The sequence below is a fragment of the Panthera pardus genome, unplaced genomic scaffold (assembly GCF_024362965.1).
Source record: "Panthera pardus isolate Hobbes unplaced genomic scaffold, ASM2436296v1 HiC_scaffold_24, whole genome shotgun sequence".
In the NCBI taxonomy this organism is placed as follows: Eukaryota; Metazoa; Chordata; class Mammalia; order Carnivora; family Felidae; genus Panthera; species Panthera pardus.
This window is the reverse complement of record NW_026526810.1, coordinates 134,789,588-134,805,836: the sequence shown is the minus strand read 5'-3', so window position 1 is coordinate 134,805,836 and position 16,249 is coordinate 134,789,588. Positions and strand designations below refer to the sequence as shown.

The 16,249-nt window shown below is 60.3% G+C and overlaps 1 protein-coding gene across 4 annotated transcripts in view; it reads right to left on the bottom strand.

The window, feature by feature from the left end:
• Nucleotides 1–14,065: 14,065 nt before the first annotated feature.
• LOC109274560 (uncharacterized) overlaps nucleotides 14,066–16,249 on the bottom strand; it is a 35,332-nt gene continuing 33,148 nt past the window's right edge. For all 4 annotated transcript variants that reach the window (XR_008417321.1, XM_053889819.1, XM_053889821.1 and 1 more), the window contains one exon: nucleotides 14,066–14,413. Coding sequence is in view for 3 of the 4 variants with exons in the window: in XM_053889819.1 (XP_053745794.1) it covers nucleotides 14,262–14,413 (152 nt within the window). In the remaining variant the exon portion in view is untranslated. The remainder of the gene's footprint in view (nucleotides 14,414–16,249) is intronic.

The following is a 16,249-nucleotide window of genomic DNA, read 5'->3' as shown; positions in this document are numbered from 1 at the left end:
CTGCTCCTGACTCTGCCCGTGACGGTGGCACCATGAGATCACCAAGCAGATCTCAGGTTCAAAGGTCAGGGGCTCTGCAGGAGTCTGACACCCCGTCTCCCTTACTGGCCCTCCCCTCCTCACCCCATCCTAAAGAAAACCATGTCCCTCACTGACGCCCAGAGTTCTGCAGGCTCTCCGGCGGCACGCGGGGCTCACGTTCTGCGCCCTCACTGGTCCCCAGGGGCGACTGGCCGTCGCCCACCCATCCATCCATCCGAGGCATCTACCCCTGATAGCAGCACCAAGAGATCATGGTCAGGATCCCCAAGTGCAAAGCCAGGGGCTCAGCGATGCATCCCCACCCCGATCCCCGCTGGCCGGCTGCACACCCCTCCCCCTGCCTCAGTTTCCTCATCTGTCGCTGGACCCTGCAGGGCCACTATGAGGACTCAAGGCTCACAGAAGAAGTGTTCGGCACAGCCAGCACTCAGGGCTCCTGTCCTCCACCGCAGCCCCTGTGCGTGGACTTCTTAGGAGCCTTAATCAGGATAAACGTAGGGGAACCAAGACCCAAAGAGGGCAGGCAACCTGCTGGTGGCTGCAGAAGAGTCAGGAACGGACAAAGCCGGGACTGGGAACCCTCCCTGGTGGCCTCTGCTCTGTCACCGTGGGCTGTTCCACCCCTGCTGTGCCCACGCACTCTGCCACTGTCACGGGGCCCTGCAACAACCCCCTCAAACAGCTGACATCATGGCGCCCTAGGAGCCACGTCTGTCTGTCTGTCTGCCCACCTGGCATCTTCCCCTGACAGTGGCCCCAAGAGGCCACAACTGGGTCCTAAGGCCAAAGGCTCAGCAGCAAGACCCCAGCATCTCTGTCAGTGGCCCTGATCCCCACTCGCCTGGTGGCCCTGGCTAATGGCAGCCAGTCTCCCTGCCTTTTCCTGTCATCAAGCGGGGGTCGCGAGAGGAGAGGGGGGTTTCAGGGTCAGCAAGACACAATGTCCAAAGGCCCCTGGTTCCTAAAATCCCCTCTGTCCTCCGATGGCACTTCTGGAGGCCCTCGAATTCCTTGGTGGTGGTGACCTGTCTTGGGGCGGGACCCACGGGGATGTCACTCCCAGCGCCGGCCCCTAGCTCAGGCTGCCCCCAGGGGTTCCCAAGGCTGGGCCCGCAGGCAAACCTGTGTGCCTGCTTGGAAGGGGCTGCCCTAGGTGACTGGGGGGTAGACAGGTGACCCTTCATGTGCCTGAAGCCCGGGTCCTGCCCCACAGTGCAGCGGCCCGACGCCCACTGAAGCTCACACGCTCACGCACGGTGACGGGCACACACACTTGCACACGCACACACACGCATGTGGACTAACGGGGCTGCCGGCACAGTGTGGTCTCCGCCTCCCACGCCAGCAGACGGAGATGTCCTGGCCTCCCTGTGTCCCCTGCCACAATCCAACCAAGGGGCGCTTATGCCCATTGACAGAGAACAGAGGCAGCCCCCACGCCTAGAAGAGCCACTGACAAGGCAAAATCATTGGGTGATCACGTCCCCTCCGTCCCAGAAAGAGTTAAAAAAAACACAAAAACAGAATACAAACCATTTTCCTCCTGAAAAAAAAAAAAAGAAAGAAAGAAAGAAAAAGAAAGAAAGTTAGTATTAAGTGATGTGCTGGATGGGTTATGGCATCACGAACCCCACGAAAGAGGTGCATAGACAAGCACGTGGTTTCTCTGGACGGTGGTCCCCAGCACTCAGGCACACAGGCCTGAATGAGCACCTCCCGCCTCCCAACAGCACTGGCATCCAGTGAGCTCTAACGGGGACCCGGGGGAGCCCCAGGTTCCGCCCCAGGTAAGGCTATCAACCTCTCTTGTCACCTAGCTTCCCCTCCCGCCCCACCCCCTAGCCTTCAGGCCTGGCTCAGGCCAAGCCTGTTTCTCAAACATGCGACAGCGCACCTGACAACTACTCACCGCCCAAGTGTGGACAGGCCCCCCCCTCCCGCGGGCGGCCGCAGGTCCAGTCAGGGGCCCCCACACAAGGGGGTGTGACAGGAGCTCAGCCCGCAGAAGCATGAGGTCCCCTGGCCGCCCATGGGGACAGCCCCGACCCACTCCCAAAGTGAGAGAAGGAATGTAGCCCTACCTTGCCCCCCCCCCCCAGGGGACCGCCACCACGAGGGCATCTTGGGCCCAGACAGTGACCCACATCCTGACCCCTGAACGGGGGGTGTTCCAGAACAAACCCACGATATGCTTTTGAAACGCCTTCGATCTAGGATCCCATGGACACCCAGGCAGCCGAAAGCCAGGCTTCCGACGAAGGTCAGCTTAGCTCGGCCCCAAGGCACCGACAGGCGGCCCTGGAAGAGAGAGGCCGGAATGAACAGGCAGACCTCGGGCTGCGGCCCGCTTGCTCAGTGCTCAGCAGGGAAGACAAGTACCGTGTGCTGACCACCTCCAAAAGGGCATTTCTGAAAGTGAGGCCTCGGGCCTCCCACAACAGACTCACAGAGATGGCTCATCGAGCACGCAGACTCAGGGCCCCGGCCCTCAGAGAGCCGATGCCCAGGGGGGCCCGAGAACCACCCGCCCACCACACGTCAGGTACTTCCCACTTCCCAGAGCATCCCTGAGTGGCACAAAGGCCCTTCCTTGGCCAACACCCAAGCCTTTCAGGATGGGACTTCGATCTTCTATGTGCCGTGCCTTGCCCCAACACCCAACCCGACACACAACAGCCTCCACGGGAAGGGCTTCCGGATGCCATGGAAGACTGGGGAGAAGGGGGGGAGAAGGAAGGAGGCAGGGGAGGGAAGAGGAGCTGGGGGGATGGCGGGGAGAGCCACGGCCTTTCCTGACCTGCTCTAATGGCTTCCCGCTGTGGACAAGGCCTCCTCTGCCTTGCCCACCCCACGCGTGCACCGGGGCTGGCTGCCACGGCAGGTTAATGGGTTAATGACTCCAAGCAGCACAGGGGCTTGGCGGGAGTCACCTTCAGCCATGCATGGAAGCCGAGTCAGCAGAGGATGCAAGAGACAACGGCCGTGGCCAAGGGGGACACTGGTCTAACGCCCTGGGGCACCCGGCTTAGACAAGGAAAGAGCTATCACCTAGTGATAGCTTCCAGGACCAGAGTTAGGGATCCTTGGGAAGCTGGGATGTGTCGAAGGGTGGGGGGATGTCAAGGAGAGAGTATGCAGTCGCCCATGAGGGGCCTCAGCCTCCTGGTCATGAAAGAGTCCTGGGTAGAGGCTAAGACCCCTCGAGGAGACCCTCCTCCATAGCAGTAGGAGAAGGCAGACCTGCTCTGCCCCGCCCCCCAGTCCTGGGAACCCAGGGCACAGGTTCTCCGGTGGGCGCACAGCCACGGGCCCGTCAATGGGAAGAGGCCCCAGAGCTGGTCCTGCCCACCTCTGGTCTGTCTGCTCTAATTCAGAAGGTGGCCCTGGGCCCAGCCCTGGAGAGTATCCCACTGGAACCTCAGCCTTCCCCTCCGAGGAGGGGGGCCTCAGAGATGGCCCAGGCCTTAACCTCCAGGAACTTGGGGAGCTGGTGGAGAGAGAGAGAGAGAGAGAGAGGAGCATGCCGGGAAGAGGCTGGTGGGACAGCGGCCAGCTGGAGGACACCCCTGTGCAGCCTGGGGTGCAGAGGAGGGCCCCGGGGGCTGCATGTGGTTGAAGGGGATGAGGAAAGGCGCCATATAGGAGCTGGGTAACTGTGCGTCAACTCCTGTATGGAGCCGTTCTCACCCCCCACCTACTGACTACGGCCGCAACCCTCCTCCGGGAAGCACAGTGCCAGCCCCCCGGAGGGCGAGTGGGGTGCCTGCTGTTAGTGGTCAGAGCAGGGACAGCAAGGGACAGCCGGCCCAGGCGGCACCACGCGCCGCTGGGGACCTGCGGCACCGTGCGACCTGCCTGCCTCGCCCAGCCTCGCCCTGCCTCGCCCTGCCTCGCCCTGCCTCGCCCTGCCTCGCCCTGCCCCAGGAGACTATGGGGACTGGCCAGGTCACAGAGGCCGGGGACACGGGAGGGGCATGCCCTTTGCTGGCGCAGGAGCTGTGTGTGCGCGTCAGGGGTCTGATCCCACCCTCCCGTGACTTCTTACTCTGGGGCGCCTATCCCACCTCGCTTTCTGCATCTGTGAAATGGGCCCCCGGGCACCCTGGGAGGCCAGTGAGGGGTCACCGAGCCCAACGGGGCTTGGTTTCCCTGGGACAGAAAGTAGATGTTGCTTGGGATTGGGGGAGGGGAGAGGGGAAGCGGGGGATCGGGGTAGTAACTAACGGCCCTAGGGTTTCTTTGTCTAGTGGTGACGACAACCTTCCAAAATTGAACGTGTTGATGGTTGCACATATCCGTGAATATGAGAAACCAACATCCGTACGCTTTAGAAAGTGGACTGCATGTACGTAAATACCTCAATAAAGTTGTTTTTAAGGCAAGAGCTTCCCTTGTTCCTGCACATTTTCCTTGACCCCGTGACCACCTTGTCCCCGATGCAGACCTCGCCATAAATTCACCAACCACTGACACAATCAACACACGTTCCCACAGACATGGAGCTTGGCACGTAGGAAGAGGTCAATAATGTCATTGCTCTGGAATGAATGACATAACGATGTAAATATCCCTAAAGGGCACACGGAGGAAAAGCTCTAGGGCGTGGAGTTCAGGCCCTAAGGAGAACTGGGGATGGCTTGGGGGGGGGGGGGGAGGGGAAGGGCAGGGAGGTGGGGGGGGGGGCTCCAAGTGACATGGGGTGGGGGAGGGGCTCCGTGTGACACAGGGGTGGGGGGATCCATGTGACACAGGAGTAGGGCAGGGGCCTAGCGGGACAACTGAATGTCCCCCAGAGGAGCGACTCCATACGACACACGAGTGGGGGTGGAGCTTGGTGTATCATGGTCAAGGAAGGGGTTGGTGCGACACATGGGTAGAGAAGAGACCGTACGTAACCCGGGAGTGGACAAGGGGGTCAGTAGGACACACGCAAGAGTGAAGGACTTCGTGTGACATGTGAGTGGAGGGCACTAGTGTGACACACGTTGGGAGAATGTTGTGTGTGACAGCTGAGAAGGGGAAGGGCCCCATGTGACACGTGAGTGCAGGAGGGCTCAGTGTTGGCTACTGGGGGGGAGGGACTTGACGTAGCACGCTGGTGGAGGGGGGCTACGCGATTCCAGGGAGGGAGGGGTCCGTGTGACAAGAGTGAGGGGACCCTCAGTAGGACACGTGTGTGAAGGAGGGGACCTAGGTGGCACATGAGTGGGGGAGGGCCTCCATATGACACAGGAATGGGGGAGGGGTTCAGTTTGACACATGGGGGGGCTCAGTGTGACACACGGAGGGGGTGTCAGTGTGACAGGTGAGTGAGGAGGGGCTCAGTGTGACACATGATGGGGGAGGGGATCAGTGTGACACAAGAGTTGGAGAGAGGGTCAGTGTGACACATGGGGAGGAGGGACTCCATATGACACAGGAATGGGGGAGGGGCTCAGCGTGACACATGAGTGGAAGGGGTTTAATAGGACATGTGAGTAAAGAGGTGGTTGAAGTGAGGGGGTCAGGGAGAGGCTCAATGTGACACTTAAGAGAGGAGGGGCTCAGTGTGACAGGTGAGGGAGGAGGGGCTAAGTGTGACACATGGGGGGGCTGAGCGTGACAGGTGAGGGAGGAGGGGCTCCGTGTGACCCCAGAGGGAGGAGGGATTAGTCGGAGCAGGAATCAGGAGTGGTTTCCACCCTCAGGAGCACCAGTGAGGGGAGGCCCCCTTCCCCAAGGGTCGGCATCCCGGGGTGACCCTGGGGTGACGGCAGGAGCCCAGGGCACCACCCCGCCCCAAGATGCCTGCAGATTCAGAATCAGCGAAAGGGACTCATGGACAATCCTAACAGTTACAGAAGTTCACCTACCAAAGGGAGGATCCAAGTTAACGAGACCCTCGAAAACGGAGTCCACTCCAACCCTCGAAAGAGACTCTGAGGGCCCCTGAGCCCTCGTCCTACCCCGCGAGCCCACGCCCCCTCCCCCCAGAACACCCCCAGAGTCTCCAGGGACACTAGACGGTCCAAGATCCTGGCTCTACCTAGACACACCCAAAATGGATATTAGATAGCCGACGCTTGGCCAAACACAGGCACTAAAGTCAAGAGACAAACCAATTCCGTCCTGGACCCCTTGTTCCGGAGGGAAGGACACCGTGACGGCCCCCACGCCGCAAGGCCGCGACTCAGAGTTTCACAGTGGAATAAATTTTCACTTTCCAAAATACTCATCTGCCTTGCCCGCCATTTTCCGACTTCACCCCAGAAACACGAACACTCCATCACGCACCGAGCCTTCTCCCTCCTCCCCGCCGCAGCTCCTCCTCCTCTACGTGATGCAGGGCTGAGGCGCTGAGCCCCGAGAAGCAAAGATCCCGCTCCCCTCTCTCATTTATGTCATTCATTTATTCATCTCTGTCAACTTTGGTGGGAAGAACACAGAATTCGGTCCTTAACCCGAGTGCGGACAACTGATACTCGGGGAAGTCGGCAGCCTCGGTTTTACCATCTGGAAAGGGTGAGACGTGACCCACGAAGGATCCAGGCAGAACCGGGTGGTGTCAACAAAGGCAAAGGCAAGGAGGCTGACGCAGAGGGCGGGAGCAGGGTGCAAGGAGCCATGCCGGGGCCTCGGAACGAGGACCCCACGAACAAGCTGGGAGGGCCTGGGTTCCCGGCGCCATTTCTGAGATGTCGGCCACCAGCAGGGATGAAAGAGAGCACCTGTGACCTCTCCTTCCAGACCCCACTCAGCAGGACCTTGGCTGAGCCCCCCACCCCCTGCCCCGCTGCGGTCAGAGCCACTCTTCTCTGCCCCACGTCCCCAAGCTGCCCGGGCCCCAGTCTCTCCGCCATCCGCCGGTTCTCGTGCGTGTCCCCGAGGCGTGCACTCCCAAGGGCAATGTCCATTACTTGCTGCCTGGCACAGGGCCTGGCACACAGTAGACCTTCACCGAATGTGCAAACGAATGAATGAAAGCCTACCATGTACAAGGCCCTGGCGGCCAGAGGGAGCCCCGAAGCGAGGATGATGTAGGGGAGGCAGATGATGCACGGGTGATGGCCAGGTCCACAGTGATGGAGAGGAGATGCCGTGCCCAGGATGACAGAGGCCAGGTGGAGGTGATGGGAGCCCGAGATGACCGGCCCGCGGGGTCCCCGGGCCCTGGGACCCAGGAGTCGCAGGTGACGTGAAACAGTGCTAGGTGATAGGAGCCAGGACGATGGAGCCCATGGTGACCAATGTGTGACATAGACCCCCAACAGACTAGACGGCAAGGAGGAGGAACCCAGGACCCGCCAGCTGGATCTGGAAACTTCTAAGGCCAAGGTGGGACATGAGTCAAGAGCCTTTACAGCCACAGCCCAGCCCAGCGTCCAGCTCGACACCCCCACCACGCCCATTCCAGTGACAGAATATCCACCATGTGCAAAGCTCGGAGATCAATCTCCAAGGCCGAGAACCTTGCCGATGAGGAACAGTGGACACCCTGGAACAGGGATCAGCAAGCATTTTTGCTCGCACAGCCCATAGAGGAATTCTGGAAAGGCACCCATCCGCTCCCTCCCCCAGCCCATTTTTTTAACAGGCAACAAAGTTTTCACGCCGAGCTTAAAGAGCTGTGAAAACATAACCCCCCGTGTGCTAGATAACATCCGCCACACGTGGCACATACACACAGATTTGCCCAAGGCTCAGGGCTGCTGACAAGCTCATCCGATTTGTCCACTCTCAACCTCATTGGCAAACCAATCAGACAAAGAAAGTCCGACGTCATTTTTGGCACTTTTTGGTACAAGTCACTGTGTCTGGATGGTACATCTCAGGTAGACACATCACCTGGAGGAGGAGGAGGTGGGGCGGGGGGGGGGGGACGCCGTGAGGCACAGAGGGAACTGACCTGGATCCTGCAGCATCCGGGGACACGGTTGTCCTCCGGGTCCGAGGCTCTGTCGAGGGGGTGGTACGGCAGCCGAGGTCCGGGAGGTCCCATCTGGTCCTGAGGTCCCCGGCCAGCGCCACCAGTGACAGATGCCCCAGGGCAGCCGCGGAGCAGAGGCTGGGCAGAGGACCCCGCCGCACCTGCTCAACCCACTCTCGTCCTTGCATCCAGGAGAAGGCTGACGGTGTACTGTAAGCTGCCCTGGTGGCTGGGGTCTAGGGTGCTGTGGGGGAGCCGGTTAGAACCCCAGCCACAGGGGCAGGAGCCGGGGGCGGGGGCGGGCTGTGAGGGGGAAGCCCACCGCGACCACTGGGCAGAGCTGGTGAGAAGGGGCGTCAAAATCCCTCCGCGCTATGGCCGCGTTGCCGGGAGGAGGCGATGGGGAGGGCCACAGTGAAGGGTCGGGGGTTGGGGGCCAAGGCTGCCCGCTGTGGCAGAAATGGACACACAGACGGGCCGTGGACACGACTCCGGGGGGCGGGGGGTGACAGCGGGCAGTGGGTCTGGAGGAGAAGCAGATGTGGACTCTGCTCGGGGTGTCCAGGCTTAGGGAGAGACCCAATCTGTCTCTCACTTAAAGTCACTTTCCACCATCTGTCTCTCTCACACATGCACAGACCCTCGCACACGCGCACGCTCACACATGCATGCACGCACGCCCACACACACACGCACACACACACACACACACACACCCTGATCCCCACGCACACCAACAGGCACAGGCACACATCTGCCCCCGCCCCCCCCCCCCCACCGCCCCAGGCCAGGGACCCTCTGCACACTGAGCCCTCCCTGGGCCAGGACCACACCTGAGCTTAGCCTGAGGCGGCCACCCAACACCAAGAGAGCGTCTACCTGGTGCTGGGGGCCGTGCAGAAGTTGGGATAAAGGGGTGCACGCTATGCCCTGGATCGGGGTCCCAGGCTGCAGAAAAACTCGAAGCAGCACACTCGTGGGCAGCGTGAGAACTGGTTGGCTAAGGCCTGGCCCTCTGGGGTCACAATCGGTTCTAAGCGAAGGGAGGCATGTTCCAGTCTGGCCGACCAATCCCAGAAAGTCAGCTCTGGGGCACGCTGGGCGAGGGGTGGGGGGGGCTCTGCCCCCAGCAGTGGGGTCCTCTGACTGCTGGGCACTGAGGCCCCCAGCCATGGCATCAGAGAAATGGCTCCTCCCACGAGGGTGAATGCCCGTCCCCCTGTGGACGTATCCCCAGAATGGCCCGGCCCCTCTCTGAGTTCAGGCTCTCCACCATGACATGGGGGGCTGACGGGAGCACCCAGCCCGCTGACAGGCACACTTCCACTCAATTCCACCACCAGCCATAACCAAGCAAACAGATAAAGTGCTTTGTAAAGTGCAGGTATATAGGTAACGTTCCGCAACACCCTGCCAGCCCCCGCCCCGCCCCACGCCCAGCCCACCCAAGGGCAATTGGAGGTCTGGGGGTGCTCTGTCCATTGAGGCCCCTCAGCTGCAGGAAGGCCGCTATGGACCTGTGGGCCGTCTGGAAAATGCACGGCTACCAAATCAGCCTAATAAATCCCTCCCTGGGGAGCGGGGTTCCCCCTCCTCTGCTGATTGAGTAACCTCCGACTTGAATTTGGCCTGACTCCTTGGGCCAGTCGGCCGCCGTCCTGCCCCCACTGCCCTGCCCAGCCATCCTCCTGACCGACCTCCACCCGCCCACGGGTGGGCCTAGCGTCTGCTGCTGTGGGGACCACCTCCCCTGAGACCCCATGTGACTGCAGGGCGCAGAGAGGGGAAGAGCCCTAAGTGTCCCCTGAGAAGTACCCAGAGGACACTGTTAGGAGCGCTGACCCTCGCTGCCAGGCCGGCACACAAAACCAGCCCTCGTGTGAGCGGAGCTGGGGAGAAAGCTTTCCAAGGGCCCGCCTGCCCCTGCCTCCGCTCCAGCCCCCAGCTCCAGAATGGCAGCTGTTGGTAACAATAAGGGAAAGTTGCAGTCATCTGGGAGAAAACTGCAGCCCAAGGGATCCCCCTGCCTTCCCTGCTTCCATTAAGAGCTGAGCCGGAAGCAGCAGCACAGTCTGCCCCCCCCCCGCCCCGCCCTCGTCCCTCTGGGGGAAGGAAGAAGGCCATGACTTTCTGATCCCTCAGCAACCCCTGGCCTCCCTGCCACTGATCCACTTTGCCAGCAGGAGCCACTCTAAGCAGAAGACAAAGTGAATTATGGGGGAACTGAGGCCCCGAGGGGCAGAGGTGGGGCCAACTGTGGCTGGGCCGGGCTCCCTAGACTCCCAGTCTAGACTCCCAGGCTTCCTCCTGGCCCATTGCTGCCCCACCCCCCGCCCTTCCCCAGAGCGTCCTCACTCCCTCTGGCCTGGTCTTCCAGCATGGTACTGGGGCTGGGCTCCTGGAGGATGTGACCACCAGTCAATCTGCCCAAGGACGGGGGAGATCCTTCTGGTGCCAAGCCTTCCCACTTCTGCTCTCTTGGGTGGGTGACTGCAGACAATCGCTCAGCCTTCAGGGCTCTTCCTGAATCTCAGTAAAATCAGAGGCAGCCTAGGGTAGGGAATTTTGAGCTCCAGAGAGAGGTCTGGTCTTAACAGACATCATGGAGCCAACCTTTCCCTCGGCCTCAGTTTCTCATCTGTAAAATAGGGGAGCTAACTGGGAGACCAGTCGGGGGAGGGGGGAGCATCTAGTCCTGATCAAAGGGAAGCCGTCTACACTGAGACCTCGGTGGTAGCACCTGGAATCTGGCTTCTCGGACTTGGAGGGTGGGGGCAGCAAGTCCAGCACAATGCCTAGCACACTCCAGAAACACCCCAGAGCTGGATCACCTTCCCGGGGTGGGGGGTGGGGGGGGAGGGGGGGCGTCTGTGTAATAGTCTCTTATCTATCTTAAATCGGGGGCTCCGCCTCACGACCTAGACATTCCATCCATCCTTATTCCTACTGCTGCAATTCTACTCTGAGCCTTGCTCCCTGAAGCTGATGACTTTTTTATCGAGCAGATTCCGTATTTCTTCACAAACGTTGCAAGCCTGCCGGCTCACCCGGTTCGCATTTGGCTTTGAATCTGTTGTGGGGACTTCTAGGAAATCAGCAATGACTGATTCTAATAATTGCTTGTTCTTGGAAACCTCCTAAAATAACTTGGCCAAAAGAGGCTGGGGGTGGGGCAGGGCAGTCCTCTAAGATGACAATACTGCTCCGTTCCATCCCAGGTCTAGAGTTCCAGTTACTCATAAAAGAAGTTTTTGTGCGCACAGTTCCAAATGCTAATGAATTTCCAGGAAATATCACCAAAACGATGTTGGCATCGTTAGGATGTGTTTTTCAAAAACTCTTGCTAGCGGTTCCCTTTTCCTGCGGGCTCCAACTGCAGAAAATAAGTCAGTTTCTGGGATATATTATTGGAGCTGCGTCTCAGTAGCATAACTGATGACATCAGATTCTCAGAACCTCCCCGTCTAGAGACCTCAGAGTCCACACATCCAGATACTGTGCTTTCTTTCTCTCCTCCCAAAGTTGACACTCTCCACAGCTTCGACTCTAACTACCCATGAAGTTCTTATGGTTCCTGAGCAAGTCAGTATTTTGGGCCTTATTTCTTTAACTGTCATGTCTCTTCAGCTTAGTGGACAGTCTGATGCCAACTGAGTTCCTGAAGGACCACAGCTACGATCAAGGTGCTCGGGGCACAGTCCCAGCCCAGAAGGCAGCTGCCTCTGGGTGGGAAGCTGCCGTCATCACGTCCCCGTGTATTTGGAGGCGTCCCTTGCCCCCCATGCTGTCTTCACAGCCCATCACGATGGCCCGGCCCTGTCTCGGTCCCAACCTCAATGAGCTTCCGTTGCTAGAAAGAGGCAATCAGATCTGACCAGCCCCAAGGTCACGGCTTCACGCCGGTCTGGCGAGTGGGCGTTTAGCACCTTCCCCTGGGAGAGGAGCTAAGCCGCAGAAACGAGCTTGGGTTACATTCCAGGGCCCAGCCAACTTGGCAGCCCTGTGGGTCAAGGCTGGTGTGCAGCCAGCCATGAGTCCAGCACAACTAAAAAGCATGAAACGGTGCTTTGCCGCACAGATACACTGTCATGGGCAAGTTCATCGGCAGTGCCACACCCACAATCCATTATTTCGGCCGCCAAGCTCTTCCTAACACTCTTCCTCTTGCCAGGAGTCCCTACTCCACATCTCTCCTAATACATCTGGAACCCAGTTTCTTGTGGGTCCAAATGCTACCTCTGGGGTAGCTAGGGAGGGGTGCTGCAGGCGTTGGGTGGTCTCCTCTGCCATCTCCAGTCTCAACACCCCCAGTGCTGCCCAAGCAAAGTCCTGTCCAAGAAAGCCCTGAGGCTTTCTCACCAGTTCTGCATGTCTGAGCTTCAACAGAGGCTGGACCTGGGGTTTCAACTCTGAAACATCAAGGGGACCCTTCAACAGGGACATCTGAGCTTCAACAGAGGCTGGAGCTGGACTCTTGGCTCTGGAACATCAAAGGGGCCACTCATTCTGGATGCCTAAGCTTCATCGAAGGCTGGAACTGGGGTCTCAGCTGTGGAACATCAAGGGGAGCCTCCTTCTCAACGTCCAAGCTTCATCAAAGGCCGGAGCTGAGGTCTTGGCTCTAGAACATCGAGAGGCCACTCCTCATGGGCATCTGAGTTTCACTGGATGCTGGAGCTGCAGTCTTGGCTCTGGAACATCAAGGGGACCCTCATTCTGGATGCATCGCCTTCACTGGGCCTGGAGTCCGGGTCTTGGCTCTAGGACATCTAGCGGGCCCTTCATCATGGACGTCGGAGCTTCACTGGAGGCTGGAGCTGGGCTCTCGGCTCTGGAACATCAAGGGGGCCCTTCATCATGGACATCTGAGCTCCATCAGAAGCAGGGTGGGGCTCCCACCACGGGCAGGCCTCTCCTGGACCTTCGGCCCCATCTTGGCCGGGATGGACTCATCTCAGCGGGACACGCTCTGGAGTCCCTCTTCCCCTGGTCTCCGTGCTGCCTGGACCATCACTCAGCACCATCCGTGTCTCCAGCTCCATCAGGGACTCGGGCTAAGTCTCCTTGGCCGAGACACGGCCACGGGCACCAAGGTGGCTCTTTCGTTCTGCCAAAGGGCCACGCTCAGTCCCATGCCCTCACGGCGGGACTCGCCTGTAGTTCTCTCGAGGCACCTCCCTGCGGGGGGGGGGGGGGGGGGGGGGGAGGGGGAAGAAGGAGGGGGAGGGGAGAAGGAAGAGAAAGAGGAAGAGGAGAGAGGGGGAGGAGAACGTAGGAAGAAGAAGGTGATGAAGCAGGAAGCAGGAGCAGGAAGAGGTGGAGGGTGGCGGAGGGAGGCGGAGGCGATGGCGGTGGCAGTGGTGGTGGCTTTTGGTGTTGATGGTGGCAGTGGCAGAGCTCAGCCTCTCCTTTCCCGCTGGTGGTGTGTCCGGGGCGTCTGCTCCAGCAAAGCCAGGTGTGCCGACCCCGGGACTCCACGTGGACTCGGGTCCGTGGCTCCCTCGCCCTTGCGCCCCCTCTGGCCCCATCTGGCCGACAGCCCTACTCTCCTGAGCTGGGCCTCGGAGGCGCGAGGCTCGGTGCTCCTGTCAGTGGGGACAGGGGCCCCTCCGCAGCCTCCTCAGGGCCCCGCTCAGCTCAGTAGCCATCCTGTGGACTGAGCGTTGGCCCCGGGTCACACCCGGGCTGGCCGCGCACTCACCCGGCGGGCGGAGCAGGGCGACAGCTCTGTCCGGCCCCTGCAGGGCCCTGGGAGCGCGCCAGGAGGGGAGGAAGAGTCGCAGCCTGGGGCCGCCCCTCTGGGGCTCCAGGGAGCCCGACGCTGCACTCCGCTCAGACTTCTTCCCCAACCCCCCCCCTCACCTTCCTTTCTGGAAAAGAACCCAGCCTCCTGAAACCGTTAGAAGAAGGGGGACCGGCCCGAGTTAGTTCACCCCAACACGCATCCATCCCAGGACCCCACCGGGCCAGCTTTGCCTCGGGGCCTCGGCGGCTCCCAGGGGTCAGAGCTGGCTCCCCTGCCCGCCCCACCCCGCCACGCGCCCTGGGTGAGGGCGGCCCCAGCCAGACAGGGCACCCGCCATTCAGTCCTCCTCATATTAGTAGCACATCCATCACTTTTTGTTAAGGCAAGAAACACATTTATTGAGAGCACAACAGGGGGAGCCAAGTCCCGGGTCAGGTGCTTCCAAACCGCATCACACGCTCCTCACAACAACCCTGTGAGGTAGGTAGGCTCGCTGGCTCCGCTCCCCCAAGTCTCAGGGCTCGTGAGGGGCGGGGAGGGGTCCGGCCCACGCGTCTGAGCCTCAGATCAGTGATGTCCATCAGTCAGAGGGCGGGTGGCTAGGCAAGGAGAGGCCGGGAGGGCGCGCCCCTCCTCGCAGGGGGCGGCCCCGGTCCAGAGTCTTTGGGTCCGGCCTGTCCCGCGGGAACGCGTGCAGGGTGTCCCCGTGGCTGCGGAGGCTGAGAGAGACACAGGCGCAGATGAAGGGGCCCGCTCCCGGTCTCACTGGCCGACAACAGTTCTCATGCAGACGGGCGGGCCGGGGGGTGGGGGGGGTGAGGAGAGGAGAGAGGCACCCGGGACCGGATGCCACTGGACAACGCGGGAGAAGGCCCTGGCTCCCAGCGGCCGTCGGGGGGGGGGCCAGGGGAAGCACCCGGTCACCAGCTCCTGCCCCTCGATCTGGCCCCCCTCAACCTGGGCTCCCACACATCACCCCCTCCCCAGTCTCCTCCACCCGCGGAGATTTCCAGAAGCATGCCCCTAGTCCTGACGCCCTCCTGCACCGTTAAGCTCTGAAGGTTCTCACCCCACTAACCCGGAATCGGGAACTCGTGGCCTTCCTAAAAACCACCCCACCTATCCTGTCCAAACCACTGCCAGTTACGCTTGGATGGTTTATAAAATATCAGCCCCCTCCTCCTCTGGGGGCTTCTAAGAGTTCTCCCTGATCCCCGACCCCCCCAGCCCACACCCGACTTTGGCCTCAGCCCCGCCCCCTCTGAACTTGTTAAATCTCTGTATTTAAAAGCAAACGCTTCCCTCCCGCACTGCCTCCCCAGAGCTGGCCGCGTGCTTCCCTGACGCCCTCCGCTCCGCCAGACAGCCACTTGGGCTGCTACGGTTCCCGGGAGCACGGGGCGTCTGCGACCTGTGCCCACACCCAGGGCCCACCGGGAGGGCGAGGAGTGAGGCCCCCTGTGTGCCAGGTAACAAAGCATTTATTTTCACATCAACAGTCTCATTGAACCCCACAATAACCGTGCCAGGTAAACGTGATTGTTTCCAGGTTACAGGTGAGCCAACTCGGCCAGGCTGCACACACGCAGGCACTACGGTGGCCTCGAACCCAGACCCTGATTCTCAGGGCCAGCACACGGGGTACAGCAGGGTATGCAGCCCGCGTTCTCAGTGCTCACCAGTGTTCTCTGAACGCACATTGTCATGAAGTACCCATTCTACAGGTGGGAAAACCAAGGCTCGGGCGGTTCAAGTAACCTGCCCAAGGCCACTACGCTGGCAAACGGTGACATCAGGACCAGAATTCGGAAGAGCAAGACCCCCCAGAGCCCCATGCCTTGACTTGTGCCAGTGTACTGTGCTTCGGGGTGAGAACAGGTGAAAAGACTCAACGTCTGGGGTCCAATCCCCCCCCCCAAAGTTTTCGGGTGCCCTCGGCTGCATCTCAGACTTGGCATGGGCCTGACGGGTGAATTAACGTCAATGGCGAGGACGAAGACGTTTCAGGTGGAGACCTCCACACCCCCGGGACGCACAGCCAGCCACAGAGAGGGTGTGGGCGTGGCCAGGGCGTGCCCCCCACCTGGGAATTACCAAATGCCATATTATCAAAATCACCCGGGCCACAACACAAATGACAACACTTCGGCCTAGATGAAGATTTATTCTAGACATAAATACTTCCAAAAATGTGCAAAAGATAGACATTTCCGTCCGGAGGGACCCCCCCCCCCACCCCGTGGCTGCCCTCCGAGCCGCACCTGCCCCTAGGGTGAGCCCCCACCCCCACCCCACATAGGCCGAGACCCTCAAGATTTGTCCTAAAGAAGCTTTGCCAAGAAAACACACTTTCCTCTTAAAGGAACACATGTGGATTCGACTTGCACATCAGCCAACAGTCAATTCAGTTCTTCACGGCCATTAAAAACCCCACCTCATCAGTCCGTGAACATCTATCAGGCTCCTACTGGCACAGGAAACAGTGCTGTCAAGGGTCACAGAAGCACAGATCTCAGAATAAGGGATGGGGTTCAAGTACAGCGTGGGGGCTATGA